At 43.3% G+C, this 19,077-nt stretch overlaps 2 protein-coding genes across 2 annotated transcripts in view; one reads left to right on the top strand and one right to left on the bottom strand.

The window, feature by feature from the left end:
• Positions 1–19,077, top strand: part of TSEN2 (tRNA splicing endonuclease subunit 2) — an 841,321-nt gene that overhangs the window by 385,529 nt on the left and 436,715 nt on the right. The window lies entirely within an intron of this gene.
• Positions 1–19,077, bottom strand: part of LOC137425607 (rap guanine nucleotide exchange factor 6) — a 159,485-nt gene that overhangs the window by 48,863 nt on the left and 91,545 nt on the right. Inside the window, exons 14-19 of the mRNA XM_078776842.1 lie at positions 11,717–11,911; positions 11,111–11,219; positions 9,516–9,735; positions 9,202–9,251; positions 6,801–7,068; positions 6,137–6,371 (exon numbers count right to left, since the gene is read on the bottom strand). Of these exons, the coding sequence (XP_078632968.1) occupies positions 6,137–6,371; positions 6,801–7,068; positions 9,202–9,251; positions 9,516–9,735; positions 11,111–11,219; positions 11,717–11,911 (1,077 nt within the window). The remainder of the gene's footprint in view (positions 1–6,136; positions 6,372–6,800; positions 7,069–9,201; positions 9,252–9,515; positions 9,736–11,110; positions 11,220–11,716; positions 11,912–19,077) is intronic.

Genomic DNA, 19,077 nt, shown 5'->3' with positions numbered 1-19,077 from the left:
TTTAGCCAAGTCCCAAACTTGTCTCCTTCCTCAAATTTAGCCAACCTCCCAAACTTGTCTCCTTCCTCAAATTTAGCCAACCTCCCAAACTTGTCTCCTTCCTCAAATTTAGCCAACCTCCCAAACTTGTCTCCTTCCTCAAATTTAGCCAACCTCCCAAACTTGTCTCCTTCCTCAAATTTAGCCAAGTCCCAGACTTGCCTCCTTCCTCAAATTTAGCCAAGTCCCAAACTTGTCTCCTTCCTCAAATTTAGCCAACCTCCCAAACTTGTCTCCTTCCTCAAATTTAGCCAACCTCCCAAACTTGTCTCCTTCCTCAAATTTAGCCAACCTCCCAAACTTGTCTCCTTCCTCAAATTTAGCCAACCTCCCAAACTAGTCTCCTTCCTCAAATTTAGCCAAGTCCCAAACTTGTCTCCTTCCTCAAATTTAACCAACCTCCCAAACTTTTCTCCTTCCTCAAATTTAGCCAACCTCCCAAACTTTTCTCCTTCCTCAAATTTAGCCAACCTCCCAAACTTGTCTCCTTCCTCAAATTTAGCCAACCTCCCAAACTTGTCTCCTTCCTCAAATTTAGCCAACCTCCCAAACTTTTCTCCTTCCTCAAATTTAGCCAACCTCCCAAACTTGTCTCCTTCCTCAAATTTAGCCAACCTCCCAAACTTTTCTCCTTCCTCAAATTTAGCCAAGTCCCAAACTTGTCTCCTTCCTCAAATTTAGCCAAGTCCCAAACTTGTCTCCTTCCTCAAATTTAACCAACCTCCCAAACTTGTCTCCTTCCTCAAATTTAGCCAACCTCCCAAACTTGTCTCCTTCCTCAAATTTAGCCAAGTCCCAAACTTGTCTCCTTCCTCAAATTTAGCCAAGTCCCAAACTTGTCTCCTTCCTCAAATTTAGCCAAGTCCCAAACTTGTCTCCTTCCTCAAATTTAGCCAAGTCCCAAACTTGTCTCCTTCCTCAAATTTAGCCAACCTCCCAAACTTTTCTCCTTCCTCAAATTTAGCCAACCTCCCAAACTTTTCTCCTTCCTCAAATTTAGCCAAGTCCCAAACTTGTCTCCTTCCTCAAATTTAGCCAACCTCCCAAACTTGTCTCCTTCCTCAAATTTAGCCAACCTCCCAAACTTGTCTCCTTCCTCAAATTTAGCCAACCTCCCAAACTTGTCTCCTTCCTCAAATTTAGCCAAGTCCCAAACTTGTCTCCTTCCTCAAATTTAGCCAACCTCCCAAACTTGTCTCCTTCCTCAAATTTAGCCAACCTCCCAAATTTCTCTCCTTCCTCAAATTTAGCCAACCTCCCAAACTTGTCTCCTTCCTCAAATTTAGCCAAGCCCCAAACTTGTCTCCTTCCTCAAATTTAGCCAAGTCCCAAACTTGCCTCCTTCCTCAAATTTAGCCAACCTCCCAAACTTGTCTCCTTCCTCAAATTTAGCCAACCTCCCAAACTTGTCTCCTTCCTCAAATTTAGCCAAGTCCCAAACTTGTCTCCTTCCTCAAATTTAGCCAACCTCCCAAACTTGTCTCCTTCCTCAAATTTAGCCAAGTCCCAAACTTGCCTCCTTCCTCAAATTTAGCCAACCTCCCAAACTTGTCTCCTTCCTCAAATTTAGCCAACCTCCCAAACTTGTCTCCTTCCTCAAATTTAGCCAACCTCCCAAATTTCTCTCCTTCCTCAAATTTAGCCAACCTCCCAAACTTGTCTCCTTCCTCAAATTTAGCCAACCTCCCAAACTAGTCTCCTTCCTCAAATTTAGCGAAGTCCCAAACTTGTATCCTTCCTCAAATTTAGCCAACCTCCCAAACTTGTCTCCTTCCTCAAATTTAGCCAAGTCCCAAACTGGTCTCCTTCCTCAAATTTAGCCAACCTCCCAAACTTGTCTCCTTCCTCAAATTTAGCCAACCTCCCAAATTTCTCTCCTTCCTCAAATTTAGCCAACCTCCCAAACTTGTCTCCTTCCTCAAATTTAGCCAACCTCCCAAACTAGTCTCCTTCCTCAAATTTAGCCAAGCCCCAAACTTGTCTCCTTCCTCAAATTTAGCCAAGTCCCAAACTTGTCTCCTTCCTCAAATTTAGCGAAGTCCCAAACTTGTCTCCTTCCTCAAATTTAGCCAAGTCCCAAACTTGTCTCCATCCTCAAATTTAGCCAACCTCCCAAACTTGTCTCCTTCCTCAAATTTAGCCAAGTCCCAAACTTGTCTCCTTCCTCAAATTTAGCGAAGTCCCAAACTTGTCTCCTTCCTCAAATTTAGCCAACCTCCCAAACTTGTCTCCATCCTCAAATTTAGCCAACCTCCCAAACTTGTCTCCTTCCTCAAATTTAGCGAAGTCCCAAACTTGTCTCCTTCCTCAAATTTAGCCAACCTCCCAAACTTGTCTCCATCCTCAAATTTAGCCAACCTCCCAAACTTGTCTCCTTCCTCAAATTTAGCCAAGTCCCAAACTTGTCTCCTTCCTCAAATTTAGCCAAGTCCCAAACTTGTCTCCTTCCTCAAATTTAGCGAAGTCCCAAACTTGTCTCCTTCCTCAAATTTAGCCAACCTCCCAAACTTGTCTCCTTCCTCGAATTTAGCGAAGTCCCAAACTTGTCTCCTTCCTCAAATTTAGCGAAGTCCCAAACTTGTCTCCTTCCTCAAATTTAGCCAACCTCCCAAACTTGTCTCCTTCCTCAAATTTAGCCAAGTCCCAAACTTGTCTCTTTCCTCAAATTTAGCCAACCTCCCAAACTTGTCTCCTTCCTCAAATTTAGCCAACCTCCCAAACTTGTCTCCTTCCTCAAATTTAGCCAAACCTCCCAAACTTGTCTCCTTCCTCAAATTTAGCCAAGTCCCAGGCTTGCCTCCTTCCTCAAATTTAGCCAAGTCCCAAACTTGCCTCCTTCCTCAAATTTAGCCAACCTCCCAAACTTGTCTCCTTCCTCAAATTTAGCCAAGTCCCAAACTTGCCTCCTTCCTCAAATTTAGCCAACCTCCCAAACTTGTCTCCTTCCTCAAATTTAGCCAAACCTCCCAAACTTGTCTCCTTCCTCAAATTTAGCCAAGTCCCAGACTTGCCTCCTTCCTCAAATTTAGCCAACCTCCCAAACTTGTCTCCTTCCTCAAATTTAGCCAACCTCCCAAACTTGTCTCCATCCTCAAATTTAGCCAACCTCCCAAACTTGTCTCCTTCCTCAAATTTAGCGAAGTCCCAAACTTGTCTCCTTCCTCAAATTTAGCCAACCTCCCAAACTTGTCTCCTTCCTCAAATTTAGCCAAGTCCCAAACTTGTCTCCTTCCTCAAATTTAGCCAACCTCCCAAACTAGTCTCCTTCCTCAAATTTAGCGAAGTCCCAAACTTGTCTCCTTCCTCAAATTTACCCAACCTCCCAAACTTGTCTCCTTCCTCAAATTTAGCCAACCTCCCAAACTAGTCTCCTTCCTCAAATTTAGCGAAGTCCCAAACTTGTCTCCTTCCTCAAATTTAGCCAACCTCCCAAACTTGTCTCCATCCTCAAATTTAGCCAACCTCCCAAACTAGTCTCCTTCCTCAAATTTAGCGAAGTCCCAAACTTGTCTCCTTCCTCAAATTTAGCCAACCTCCCAAACTTGTCTCCTTCCTCAAATTTAGCCAAGTCCCAAACTTGTCTCCTTCCTCAAATTTAGCCAACCTCCCAAACTTGTCTCCTTCCTCAAATTTAGCCAACCTCCCAAACTTGTCTCCTTCCTCAAATTTAGCGAAGTCCCAAACTTGTCTCCTTCCTCAAATTTAGCTAACCTCCCAAACTTGTCTCCTTCCTCAAATTTAGCCAACCTCCCAAACTTGTCTCCTTCCTCAAATTTAGCCAAACCTCCCAAACTTGTCTCCTTCCTCAAATTTAGCCAAGTCCCAGACTTGCCTCCTTCCTCAAATTTAGCCAACCTCTCAAACTTGTCTCCTTCCTCAAATTTAGCCAAGTCCCAAACTTGTCTACTTCCTCAAATTTAGCCAACCTCCCAAACTTGTCTCCTTCCTCAAATTTAGCGAAGTCCCAAACTTGTCTCCTTCCTCAAATTTAGCCAACCTCCCAAACTTGTCTCCTTCCTCAAATTTAGCCAACCTCCCAAACTTGTCTCCTTCCTCAAATTTAGCCAAGTCCCAAACTTGTCTCCTTCCTCAAATTTAGCCAAGTCCCAAACTTGTCTCCTTCCTCAAATTTAGCCAACCTCCCAAACTTGTCTCCTTCCTCAAATTTAGCCAAGTCCCAAACTTGTCTCCTTCCTCAAATTTAGCCAACCTCCCAAACTTGTCTCCTTCCTCAAATTTAGCCAACCTCCCAAACTTGTCTCCTTCCTCAAATTTAGCGAAGTCCCAAACTTGTCTCCTTCCTCAAATTTAGCTAACCTCCCAAACTTGTCTCCTTCCTCAAATTTAGCCAACCTCCCAAACTTGTCTCCTTCCTCAAATTTAGCCAAACCTCCCAAACTTGTCTCCTTCCTCAAATTTAGCCAAGTCCCAGACTTGCCTCCTTCCTCAAATTTAGCCAACCTCTCAAACTTGTCTCCTTCCTCAAATTTAGCCAAGTCCCAAACTTGTCTACTTCCTCAAATTTAGCCAACCTCCCAAACTTGTCTCCTTCCTCAAATTTAGCGAAGTCCCAAACTTGTCTCCTTCCTCAAATTTAGCCAACCTCCCAAACTTGTCTCCTTCCTCAAATTTAGCCAACCTCCCAAACTTGTCTCCTTCCTCAAATTTAGCCAAGTCCCAAACTTGTCTCCTTCCTCAAATTTAGCCAAGTCCCAAACTTGTCTCCTTCCTCAAATTTAGCCAACCTCCCAAACTTGTCTCCTTCCTCAAATTTAGCCAACCTCCCAAACTTGTCTCCTTCCTCAAATTTAGCCAAGTCCCAAACTTGTCTCCTTCCTCAAATTTAGCCAAGTCCCAAACTTGTCTCCTTCCTCAAATTTAACCAACCTCCCAAACTTGTCTCCTTCTTCAAATTTAGCCAACCTCCCAAACTTGTCTCCTTCCTCAAATTTAGCCAAGTCCCAAACTTGTCTCCTTCCTCAAATTTAGCCAAGTCCCAAACTTGTCTCCTTCCTCAAATTTAGCCAACCTCCCAAACTTGTCTCCTTCCTCAAATTTAGCCAACCTCCCAAACTTGTCTCCTTCCTCAAATTTAGCCAAGTCCCAAACTTGTCTCCTTCCTCAAATTTAGCCAACCTCCCAAACTTGTCTCCTTCCTCAAATTTAGCCAACCTCCCAAACTTGTCTCCTTCCTCAAATTTAGCCAACCTCCCAAACTTGTCTCCTTCCTCAAATTTAGCCAACCTCCCAAACTTGTCTCCTTCCTCAAATTTAGCCAACCTCCCAAACTTGTCTCCTTCCTCAAATTTAGCCAAGTCCCAAACTTGTCTCCTTCCTCAAATTTAGCCAAGTCCCAAACTTGTCTCCTTCCTCAAATTTAGCCAAGTCCCAAACTTGTCTCCTTCCTCAAATTTAGCCAACCTCCCAAACTTGTCTCCTTCCTCAAATTTAGCCAAGTCCCAAACTTGTCTCCTTCCTCAAATTTAGCCAAGTCCCAAACTTGTCTCCTTCCTCAAATTTAGCCAACCTCCCAAACTTGTCTCCTTCTTCAAATTTAGCCAACCTCCCAAACTTGTCTCCTTCCTCAAATTTAGCCAACCTCCCAAACTTGTCTCCTTCCTCAAATTTAGCCAACCTCCCAAACTTGTCTCCTTCCTCAAATTTAGCCAAGTCCCAAACTTGTCTCCTTCCTCAAATTTAGCCAAGTCCCAAACTTGTCTCCTTCCTCAAATTTAGCCAAGTTCCAAACGTGCCTCCTTCCCCAAAACACTGGTATCACTTTGACAAGTCTGTCTCTCAGGGATGCTGACCATACATCCCTTCCCTCACCTCAAATGGCACCACAGTAGACCGCCTTCAACATATAAAACCATGTGACCTTTTAGACCACATACACGCGAGTTTATTTCCTTCCTCATTGTGGAATGTCCATCTTAGTCATGGATAATTATCATCATTCCAGAGCAAACGTCACTCTTCATCACAGGAAGCGATACTGTTGTGCTCAGCAAATTAATGGCAGTAAATATAGCTATGAACTTAGGTACAACTTAATATTCAAGGTTGTAAGCAGGTATTCATAATATGGGTTATTTACCTGCTCAAAGCGACTGAGGTTTACGTCTGTCAGGTGGCTGGGTAGTCGGCAAGAAGCACGTAACAGGCTGGTCGCACGCAAAGCCGCTAGGCCTCCGTGTGCACGCAAAGACAGCTCCGCAGCAACTTCGCACTCTTTCAGCTGTAGCAACGACGTGTGGCCTTCTCGCTCAAGTTCAGACAACACTTCATCAGAGTAGAGTGCCTCCGATCCACATACTGACGTCAGATAGTACCTGGAAGTTGTGAAAAAGAGGGTCAAGTATACACAGCAGGAATATTTAGAGACCCTTAGGCTTCAGTTGAGGAAGAATAAATAAACCATTTTGAAATCAATGAGTAAAGTGATGGGAGGAATACATACAAGCTTCCTAAAACCACAAACCCAACTAATCACCTGTATACAGCTCAGGTGTGCATAGCAGAGATTTTATGCAGCGGACAAAGTGCACACAGCAACGTAACACACCCTGTACAGTGCAGACAATACTCGTGGAAAACAATTTGTTTGTCCATCTTGTTATATTGCAGTCAAGGCGGGTGCCAAGAAAATTTCTCTGTTGTGGCATTGACGGAGGTTTATTACCTCCGCCACTGAAGGTGGACGGATGTTATGTTTTCACCCCTGTCTGTCTGTATGAGCAGGATATCTCAAAACAGCATACCTGGCATTCAAAGGTATCCGATCTGCAAGATCGGAGATTTGAGGGGGGAGTCTTCGCTGTCGAACCATCCCTCCAGGGCCGGCCCAAACTTCAACCAGTGCAAAATTGCTGGGTTGTCCATTCTGCTGGAATTCCTGCATAACCATGGCCACAGCTTCGCTCACCGTCGTCTCGCGCGAAACCATCATGTGCTTGCACGACTGGTCAGCACGGTACACACGCAGCGCCTGGTCCGGCACGCTCGGCGGAAGCATCACTGCTTGGCCTCCTGCAATCATCCTCGTGTTATCTTGAGAACCCAACAGCATCTGAGATTTCTTCGTTTTGGAATTTGAAAACAATTTGAAATAAAATCTATCCACAATACAGAACAGAGAAAATAAATAAATAAGTTTAACATTACTCGTCAAACATAACTATCATCACTTCAGAATGCTGAGCATCAAGCAAAGAAGCAGCACGTACTATTTTTTAAGTCTTTGGTATGACTCGGCCGAGGTTGGGATTAAACTACCGACCTGCCAAATTCGGTGTGGATACGCTCTACCCATTACCGAATTGGGTTCAGGTGTAGAGGGGGGAAACTGGATATGAACCAGGGACATCTTAATCCTAACCATCTTAATGATAAACTAGAACTGGGAGCAGTGATGATAGGCTTCCAGGCAAAATGGCCGCCATACCACGTGACGGATGACGTCATCATTTTCAATAAATTTTCCTTATGGGTTAGTCGATCATACCTGTAAATTTTGGTTTGGATCGGTTAAGTGGTTCTGGAGATATATATTTTCAATTTTTTTGCTTGAATCCAAGATGGCTGCCATACCATGTGACTGATGTCATAGTTTGCAAAAAAAAATCCTCATGTGTAGTCAATCATACGTGTGAAGTTTTAGATCGATCCGTTGAATGGCTGGTGTTGGCTTAGCGGTTAGGGGTTTTTTTTGGACACTGAATCGAGGCTCGTGAAATCGTGGAAGGCTCGTGGAATCGAGGCTCGCTGACATTTACTTCACAAACAAATCAACCAGACAAACAAAATATATAAAAAGAGGGAGCGGAAGACAAGAGAAGGGGAAGCACACAAACACTTGAGAGCACACAACATTTAAGAGCAGGGAGATGTGTGGGAGGGAGAGGGCTTGGAGGGAGAGGGCTTCGGGGGAGAGGGCTTGGGGGGAGGAGGCGTGTGCCGGCTTGGGATCCAAGGATCCTGGGCTCGAATCCCGGTCGAATCGCTGAATTAATGCCAGGGGGGTTGACTCAGCCTGTCATCCTTCCGAGGTCGGCAAATTGAGTACCAGCTTGCTGGGATAAATGATCACGGTGTGTACCCCGATTTAGAATAGGTACACCGTATCCCTGCGCATCGTAAGAGGCGATTAAGGGTTGGCGTCAGGAAGGGCATCCTGCCATAAAAACATTGCCTCAAACAGGGAACCATGATTGTCATGGGGCCCGCAAGGCTAACCCCTGCTCTAGCGGGGAAAATGGCCTTAAAACGATCATTCTTTCTATATTCGTTGAGTGGTTCTGGAGATATGGATTTTCACCAATATTTTTTCCTTAAATCCAATATGGCCACCATACCACGTGACTGATCACATCATCATTTACAAATACTTTTCCCACATAAGTAGTTGATCATATGTATGACATTTCACATTGATCCGTTAAGCGGTACTCCAGAAAGATTATTTAATTATTTTTCTTAAGTTCAAGATGGCGGCCACACCATATGACTGACATCATAGTTTGCAAATATTTCCCCCCCCATCGGTATGTAAACATATCCTTCAAGTTTCTTATCGATTGGAGAAGCGGTTTCGGAGAAGTAGGTTTTTAAATTTTAAATTTTTTAAATCCAATATGGCCGCCAAACCACGTGACCGATGACTTCTTTTTTTTTCCCCGCAAACTTTTATCCCCATGCCTAGGCGATCATATTTGTAAAATTTTGCATTGATCCCTTCAGCGGTTCTGGAGAAGAAGACATTTAAAGTTTATGACGTCATGGGCAATGGCAGCCAATGCAAGTCAAAAATAATGATGTACTAAGTTACATTGGTATCTATAATGTGTTAAAGTTTCGTAGAGCGGGCCACAACCGTTTCCTCGGAGTCGTCTCCACAAAATGCGAGAATAATAATAATCCTTACAAGAACAATCGGCTTCCAGTGGGAACCTCACTGGAAGCCTAATAAACTCAATTTATGCAAATTAACCCAAGATATGCACAATTTTATCCATGGAGGAAGAAGCTCCGAGAAAAGCTACAATAGTGAGACCAAAACATGTACGAGTATACTTCTCTACATTTCTCACCATCATGTACAAGAGAAGGAGAACAAACTATGGCAGAATTTAGAAAATGTATTTGAAAGTGCAGCAAACGTACCCATTACATCCTCTGTTGGCTTTCCAAACGCTGCTCCAAGTCCAGCATCACTGGATAAACAGAGAACACACTTTGGTGAGTTCGTCAACAAGGTTTAGGGGAGGCCTCCACATCCCAAGTCTAGCTCTGAAAGCTTGGATTCGAATTCAGAGAAATATTGCCAAATAGTCACCATGCATCTGATGCATCTGATGATCATGTTTCATTGATCTATAGATTTTGCTTCCATTACCACCTCCCACATTCCTCTTAACTTGGCGTTAAACCCCTATCGTTCTTCCCAACCAAATGCAATTCCCCCAAAACTGCACAACCTTGGCTTGCCGGGCAGCAAGGTCTTCATGAGTTTCCGGATTTTCCTGCTGCTCACGCTGCCCATCGAACCCTTTCCACTGATGACTAGGTGTTCACCGGGGTTGCCAGACAGCACTGGCACCGGTAGCGACATGCGCTTATCATCGATGCAATGCCACCGTTTCTGTGGAAAGGTCTTGTTCTCCAAGTTTGCTTTCTCCTTCTGCAACTTCTTGAAGCCTGAATGTGAGGAAGAATAATGGTCAAATCAAAGTAAGTTGAGCCATCAGGTTCACTCATTCATGGGCGGATTTGAACAGCAACAAAAATAATGGTTGTACTTGGGAAGACCCATTTATAAGGACATGCATCAAATAGCATAGAGGCCTAACAAAGAAAGCTTTAGGTCTGATGTTTCAACCACTGAGTGATATTCATCCGGTACTGTACATGTACTGTATACCAGGTATCAAGTGTTCATGAAGGAGAGAGGGGGGAGGCATCACCTGACTGCACTATCAGACAGTGAGAGCTAATGTCATTGCTAATGTCATTTTCTCTCCGAAAAGACCGACTGGACAACCCTCCCATCTACTTTCTGAATAATCCTCTCCAACAAGTTCTGTCACTCAAGCTTTTGGGTCTCACTATCTGCCATGATCTTTCCTGGGAAAACCACATTTCCAAGCTGGCCTCCAAAGCCAGTCGCCGACTGGGCATCCTCCGTCGTGCGAAGTCCTTCCTTGGCACACCTGAGCTCCTCACCACATACAAGGCTTTCATCCGCAGCTCAATGGAATACTGCTCTCCCCTACGGGCTGGTGCTCCTGCCTCATACCTAGCTCGTCTTCACGCTGTTGAAACCAAAGCGTTCAGAATCATTGGAATCTCCCGCGATGAAGCTAACTCCAAGGGCCTTTCACTTACTCACCGCAGGCAGGTTGGTGGGCTTTCTGTCTTCTACCGACTCCTCTCTGGCCTTGCCCCCCTAGCTCTCTCTCGGCTCTGTCCCCCAAATATTCCTACAGGTCGCACAAGATCTGCCTGCAATCCTCTTATGGTTAAACTGCCAAAATCAAGACTGTCTGCTCACCTTCACTCTTTCATTCCTCTTTTCTCCCACCTCTGGAACAAACTCCCTCACTCTCTTCAATCCCACTCCTCCCTCCGGGTCTTCAAAACAGCTGTTCACCACCATCTCTTATCTTCCCCCATCCAAAACCTTGATCTTTTCTACCCCCGCTAATTTCACCCCAAATCCATTTTTTGAGGTGCCGACTTCTTTCCTGGAAGTCCTTGGTGTCCTTGCGTTTTATACCTATCCTGCCCCCCACCCCCCAGGCCCTCTCCCTCCCACACATCTCCCGATGTCCCTGCTCTCAAATGTTGTGTTTGTGTGCTTCCTCCCCTTCTATCCCCATCTTGTCGACCGCCCCCCTTTTTATATACTTTGTTTGCTTGTTCGTTTGATTTGTTTGTTTGATAAATGTTAGCTCTTTCACGAGCCTCGACTCTATACAAAAAAAACAAACAAAAAAAAACCATCTTGATGAGACCTTTTTGTCTGAGGGTTCTCAATCCAATTTCAGCGGAAGGATAACAAATTGTCACGTACGCAGCAGGTTGGACCGTACGGTCATTGACAGGTGTGTGCTCTTCTGCAGGAGATCCAGCACTTTGCATTGTAGTAACCCCTCCAGCTTCACTTTATTAACCTCTAAGATCTGAAGAGACCCACACAAATATAAAAACAACCGTTAGCACAACAACAAGCAAGGTCAACAACAGTCATAACGAGCGAAGTCGATGGAATGTCATCGCAAATCCCCACACTTCCCACCTAAGGAAAAGTTGAAAGATGGCAAAAACTTCCACCACAAATGACACAACAATATCAAATTTTGAGTTCAATATATATTTTTTTCTGTTTCGACCCCTCGTAACAAAGAGCGAGGTAATAAAACAGAAAGCAGATTTGAGAGTGAAGGAGCTGGAAGCAGAGCTGAAGACAGCACAAGAGTTGCTGTACATTTGCACAAGCACGGTATGCACCTTATAACCCACAGGTTCATAGTAAGATGAATGAATGTAATTGCAAAGTCATAAATTGAGTACATCTTGCAAATTATGGGCGGTTGAATCGGTCATGGTGCTGCGCCAGCCATATATGGTACTATTAGACATATTAACTACCTGCCAGGTCTGTGGAGGCAACACCCACCTGGTCACCCCTGCGCAAGCCGATGCGCTCCGCTCGCCCATTCTCCTCCACCGTCGCCACAAAGGTTCCCTCGATGGTCATTAGCAAGGAGAAAGAAAGGGGTTCATGGCGGGAAGGTCTAGCCAGCGTCAGCACCCGCTTTGAGGTCTTTGCATCAATGGCAATGGCAAGTAAACGAAGGTGCCCACCCATGTTCTGCATTTACAGATCAAGCACAAAATACACACAAGTAACGTCAAATATTCACACAATACTCCTATGTGAGGGTGCATTGAAATATTTTCAGTTCAAAAAAAGAAAAGAAAAACAAGTACAGATAGATTCAAAGTATACCGCCCCCATTCCAAATAAATAAATAACATCCTCTGGTGCATAGACACTGTATTGGAAGGGAGAGGTGTACAATAATTGATTGATTTATCAATTGATATATGAAATGAATGAATGATCGTTTTAAGGCCATTTTCCCCGCTAGAGCGGGGGTTAGCCTTGCGGGCCCCATGACAATCATGGTTCCCTGTTTGAGGCAATGTTTTTATGGCCGGATGCCCTTCCTGATGCCAACCCTTAGTCGCCTCTTACGATGCGCAGCGATACGGTTTACCTATTCTAAATCGGGGTTCACACCGTGATCATTCATCCCAGAAAGCTGGTACTCAATTTGCCGACCTCGGAAGGATGACAGGCTGAGTCAACCCCCTTGGTGTTAATTCAGCAATCGACTGAGATTCGAACTCCGGACCCGCCAGCACCCTAACCGCTAAGCCAACACCAGGCTTAATCAACAAATAATGACCACCAGTGCTTCATGTGTAGCTGTAACTTTTTGAAAATTAATTAAGTCATTAATCGAAAATATTAAATACTTATTTGATTAAACAATAAATAATTAATCGAATAATTGATTAATCAATAAATCAAAAAATATCCTTTATAGCCACATCACTTGGTCATTGTCGTGCCCAAATAGTGCCTGAGATTTATTGCCCAGATGAGAAAGAAAAGAAATAAATGATTAATAATGGAATTAAATAAATAATAATCATAAAATCATTCAATTAATCAATTCACTAATAAAATACCTAAACCACCAGTTTCATCCGAATCTGTAACTTAAAAAAAATTAACGAATTAACTCATTAATATAATAATTAAAGAATTAATCAATTAATTTATGAATCAATAAATCAAAAATACCCTTTACAGCCAAATCACTTGGTCATTGTCATGTCCAAATATCAGCTTCCTAACTCAAAAGGTGCCTGAGATAATGGCCAGAGGAGAAAGGAAATAAATAATTCGATAATAATTCAGTAACTAATCAATTAATTGATTAATCAAAAAACGAAAAATACTGTTTTGCCAAAGCACTTGCTCACTATTGTGCCGAAATTTCAGCTTCCTAGCTCAAAGGATGGCTGAGATATCACCCGGACAAACAAACAAAAAAGAAACCGGAGTGAAAACTGAGTACTCCCTTTCAACGCGCGTCATTGCCGGGCTCCTTCGGTGCCTGGCAATGACGTCATGCAGCACCTGGAGATGGCATAGGAAAGGAGCGGTGTACAATAAATCAAAACATCCTTCATAGCCACATCACTTGGTCACTGTCGCGTCCAAATATCAGCTTCCTAATTCAAAAGCTGCCCGAGATATTGCCCAGATGAGAAAGAAAATAAATAAATGATTAATAATAATTTTTTTTTTTAAATCATAAAAAAATTAAATAATTAATCAATTGACTAATATATACCTAAACCACCACCGTTTCATTCGAATCTGTAACTTTAAAAAAAAATCAATCAAGTCATCAATCAAATAATTAATCGATTAATAAATCAAAAATAGCCTCCACAGCCAAATCACTTGGTCATTGTTGTGTCCAAATATCAGCTTCCTAACTCCAAAGGTGCCCGAGATAATGCCCAGAAGAGAAAGGAAATAAATAAGTACTTAATTAATCGATAATAATAAAGTAACTAATCAATGAATTGATGAATCCAAAAAAAATACAGTTTTTGCCAAAGCACTTGCTCACTATTGTGCCGAAATTTCAGCTTCCTAGCTCAAAGGATGGCTGAGATATCACCCGGACAAACAAACAAGAAAACAAACAAACAAACAAAAAAACAACCAAAACAAAGAAACAAGAAACCGGAGTGAAAACTGAGTACTCCCTTTCAGTGTGCGTCATTGCCGAGCCCCCTTCGGTGCCCGGCAATGACGTTATGCAGCGCCTGGAGATGGCATAGGAAAGGTGCGGTGTACAACAAACAACCAGAGTGAAAAATGAGTACTCCCCTTTCAGCGTGCCTCATTGCCGAGCCCCCTTTGGGGCTCCCATCCACCCCCATCCATCCCATCCACCCCCATTTGTCCCCATCCACCAAAGGTGGATGAAGGTTATGTTTTCACTCTTGTCTGTCTGTCTGTGAACAAGATATCTCAAAAGGTTGTGGACGGATTCGGACGAAAATTGGCAGAGAGGTAGTGTATGTGACAAGGACGAAATGATTTGATATTGGTGAAGATCCGGATTCGGATCCGGCTAGTAGAATTTTAAAAGTGATTCTTGACCATTGGGAGATGGGGCCAAAAACGATATTTAGCAGGATATCTCAAAAAGTTGTGGACGGATGATTTTGATTAAATGTGATTCTGTATCGTGATTTTCTGGTCTACTCTGCGATACAAAACATAAACTTTTCACCTGTCAGTGGTATGCTCTCTACTGAGTGCCGTTCTAGTTCATGCCTGTTGTTTGTATACCTCATGAGTCATGACAGCCTTAAAAACAGTAAGTTTCTTGTTTGGAATGATTTTCAACTTTGTTTGACTGCCGACAGGCAGACAGGGTACAAAAGATATCTTACTCCTCTGTGCGCATGTGCGGTCAGGACAAATTCAGAGCCAAGGTACGGTAAAACGGCAAACTTCCAATCCCCAATTCAAAATATAACATTAGCTTTAAATAAGTTGTTCCTCGATCTTAAACTGGTCATGAACCGATAAGACAGACAGACCGACGGGCATGAATCAATTGCTTAACCCATGTTTGCTTTTAACTTGAGAAATCGAATATTCAAAAGTATATTGGTTGGTCTGGTTGGTCTGTTATTCTGTTTTGTCATTCGCCTACAGGTCACATTTTTACTGCGATCTTTACGAAACTTAACCACCTGGTATCGGTAGTCACAAGCTGGAGCCTATTGTTTTTGAGATAATTAGATCAAACAGTCAAAGGTCACAAATCGTTAATTTTAATCCGATTCACTTGGTATAATATATATATATATATATATATCTAAACTGAACATCAAAAGAAACTTATCACTTTCATTTTTTGAAATGTGCAGGTTTACAAACATGTTTCTTCAATTGTAATGGCTGATTAATGTAACGGGAACTTCACTTCAATCACCTGGTTGATCAACAATGGCATGATTGAGTGGTTCTGTATAGGGATCTTTCCCTTTAAATAATGACCCTCATAATGAAATCCTTCAGTTCTCGTGGTTAGACATTCATTTACTGCTGTCCATAGTCACTCCAGACTCTAGAGGCTTCTGACAGGGAAAACAACAACAAAATTCAGATGCCACACCTGACATCTGAACAACGTTTAAGGGCAATTGGGATGCTTGAGGCTGGTGCAAGACAGCGAACAATTGCCCAACGTCTTGGTTGCCCACAGCCTGCAATTTCTAACCTGGCCAGGCGTTACGGTGAAACTGGAACTGTGAATGATGGTCCACGAATAGGAAGACCACGGGTAACCACCCCAAACCAAGACCGCTGGATTGTGCTGCAGCATCTTCGTGATCGTTTCCACGCTGCGATGCAAACAGCTGCAGTGACAAAAGGTCGCCACAACAACCGCATCAGTGTCTCTGCTGTGCGGAAGCGCTTGAGAGGTCGGGGCCTGGTGGCAAGACGTCCTTGCAGAGGTCCAGTGTTGAACGCAGTGCATCGGCGGAACAGACTAATATGGTGTCTGCAGCATCGCCGCTGGACACAGCAACAGTGGAGTGCAGTCTTGTTCAGCGATGAGTCCACATTTTGCCTCCATGCTGCTGATGGGCATCAACGGGTATGGTGCAGAGGTGAGGAAAGGTATTCATCATGCTGTATTCGCCAGATCAATCGTTGGGGAGGATCCAGTGTGAGGCGAGGTTGCAAGTTGGTTGGTTGCAAGTTGCAAGTTCTTCTTTGGTTGCAAGTTGCAAGTTCTTCTTTGGTTGCAAGTCACCCTTCTAGTGCAGAAACGTGTGTGCTTCATTAGATACGGTGTATTACACTTGTATACATCAAAATAATACACATTTGACAGGAAACCATTTTCGCGCAAATCCAATCTTGTATGGGCCGGCATTTCCACCCGTTTCAGGACACCTCTGGTCGTCATCGAAGACAATCTCACTAGTCAGCGTTGTCAATGAAGTTTTGAGACCTCATCTGCTGCCATTTCTCCAGGCTCATCCTGACATCACAGTTTTCCAGCAGGACAAGGCTCGACCCCATGCTGCTTGCCTGACCACCAACTTCCTCCAGGAACAGGGCGTTGAAGTGATGCCTTGGATGCCTTATTCCCCTGACCTCAATCCCATTGAGCATTTATGGGATGAGCTTGGTCGACATCTTGCATCGAGGAGATCAACTGCTGTAAATCGGCAAATGCTCAATCAAGGCTTGCAGGAGGAATGGGACAGACTTCCCCAGGACCGCATCAGAGGCCTGGTACAGAGCATGCGTCGGAGGTGTACAGCCTGCATCACAGCTCAGGGGGGACACATACGATATTGAGGACTGCTGTCATTCTGTCCTTGACTGTTAGGAGTGTTGTGTCCATTCCTGTGTCATTTTGTTTTGACTGTATTCAGGTGCGTGCCTTTGTGTTGCAGTGCTGTGACTTTTGTTGCACCACCCCTTGTGATGTTCATGCTTTTTGCTTTTTTGTGATTGAGGCAACCTCTTGTTTATTGACATGTGTTTAGTAAAGATAGCTGAACTTTACCTGCGTTCAAATATTTTTCATTTTTGCGTGGAGGATTTCAATGAGTGTCCTTCTAAAGATTTGATAAGTTTATTTTGATGTTGAGTATATCTATATATATATATATATTCTTTTTTTAGGCATACACTTATTGTGGTGATTTGATTAAAATTTTCCATGATTCTCGACGAGACATAGCATTGACTACGTCAGCGCCACTCAAGCTGGTGTCCTCAATAATGCCTAAGGGTTGTGAGGAGATGACCCCTACTCCGGGGTTTATCGAGCCTCCAGAGTAGAGAATTCAGGGCGAATTCTGTTAAGAAGGAGGAACTTGCAGATTTTTGCTGCTGTTCGAGGTTAACTTATTTCACGGTAGTTTTCAGGAAGCGTTAAGTTTTTTTTCTTGGGCATTGGTACAATTTGTTTTTGTTGCAGAATTTCAACAAGATTTTACTCAACTTCATAAGTCACCAGCCTTCGATTGGAATACCATCAAGCCCAGGGGCTTTTCCAAGTTTCATTGCAGTGTCAAGTTCTGCTGATGAAAAGATGCCAGCTGTGATGTTGGAGTTGATCTCGAAAATGGGATCGATTGGGTTGTTGGGTAGGCCAGCATTATCAGACCATATTATAAGAAATCGCACAGGGTGAGGTCTGGTGAACGAGGGAGCCAGGCCATATTGGGCGAATCGTGACCCAGACACTGGTTAGGTAAAGTCTCGTCGAGCCATTCGCGGACCTGGAGACTCCAGTGGGCAAATGTAATTTCTTCTGGTGGGGCTTTCTTAAGGGCAACGTTTACACAACTCAACCCACGAACATTCAAGACCTGGAAGAGCAAATTCAAGCAGCTTTTGGAGAAATTATGGTCAGAATGCGACAGAAAATGGCCGTGGGGTATCGCAAAAGGATACACTGCTTGAAAATGATAGAAATCATATCAAAATTCATAACTAATTTTGTACATTTCTGAATTACATAAAAATTTTACCACAAAAACTTCAAATATGTACGTATATCCTGTAAATATTTTGTTCGATATCGTTTCTTAGCAACAGAATTTCAGGGGTTCAAAATCGGGAATATATAAATGGCCCACCCTATGTGTATGTATGTATGTATGTATGTATGTATGTATGTATGTATGTATGTATGTATGTAATATGTATCGATATATATAAAACCGAAAAACACAGGCAGACAGTGAACCCTCGGTCGACCCATGTTAATATGTTTATTAAATTACCAATTATTGGAACATACTTTTAGACATACATACCACTTAGATTCTTTGAGTCTTTGGTGTTTTAGAGCCCTTAAGACCATTTCTGACCCTTTATACCACTTAGACCCTTTAGACTCCTTGACCTTTACACACTTTAGACTGCTTAGACCCCTTAGCCCATAGACCTATTAGACAATTACTGGTGTTGGCCTAATGGATTGGGCGGCGGGCTTGGGATCCGAAGGTCCTGAGTTCGAATCCTGTTGAATTAACGCCAGGTGGGGCTGACTCAGCCTGTCATCTTTCTGAGGTCGGCAAAATGAGTATGAGATAACTGGTTTAAGAGAGGAATTGCATCAGCGGCAGACACGCCCACAGGAAAATGATGCAACCAGCACACGAACAACCCACTATACTGCTAGAACATACCCTTGAGACCTCTTAGATACTTTAGATCCTTAAATACCCTTTGAAGATCCTTCTAGACAATATTCGATGTTTTAGACCATTTGGACCCTTTGGACCCCCTAGGACCACTTGAGCCTTCAGACCTACAAGACTCCAAAAGACCTTTACACCCTTAGACCCCTTGACCCTTTGCACCATTACTACTATTGGAAAATACCCTTTCGACCTTTCGACACATTATGACCCTTTTGGAGCCCAATAGACCCTTTAGACACCTTAGACCCTTAAGACGGGTAGACCTCTTTAAACTCAAACCACACAAACATCTATTGTCTTCTTGCAATACACAATACACAGAGACTACTTTTTTCACCAAATAATGCGCAATCTCGACCCACCCAGGGGCTGGGTACCACGCTAGTATGAACAGAATTTGCATATTGGGACACTGAATTGATTCACCAATCAAAACCTGGAAGCATAGTTTATTTGGATTTCGCAAGTATCGTGCTATGCAGGACTTCTTTATTGTTTGTTTGTCCGTTTGTGCAGGATATCTCAAAAAGTAACGGATGGATTCAGACTAAACTTGGTGGACAGGTCGCATGTATGACGAGGGCAAATTTATTAGATTTTGATGAGAATCCAGATCCGGATACCAGAATTTGAAAAGTGATTCTTCACCATTGAGAGATGAAGCTAAAAACTATATACAGCATGATATTTCAAAAA

This window comes from Myxine glutinosa, chromosome 4, assembly GCF_964187855.1.
Source record: "Myxine glutinosa chromosome 4, kmMyxGlut1.1, whole genome shotgun sequence".
NCBI lineage: Eukaryota > Metazoa > Chordata > Myxini > Myxiniformes > Myxinidae > Myxine > Myxine glutinosa.
The sequence above is the reverse complement of the archived record's forward strand: the minus strand, read 5'-3'. Positions and strand labels throughout refer to the sequence as shown.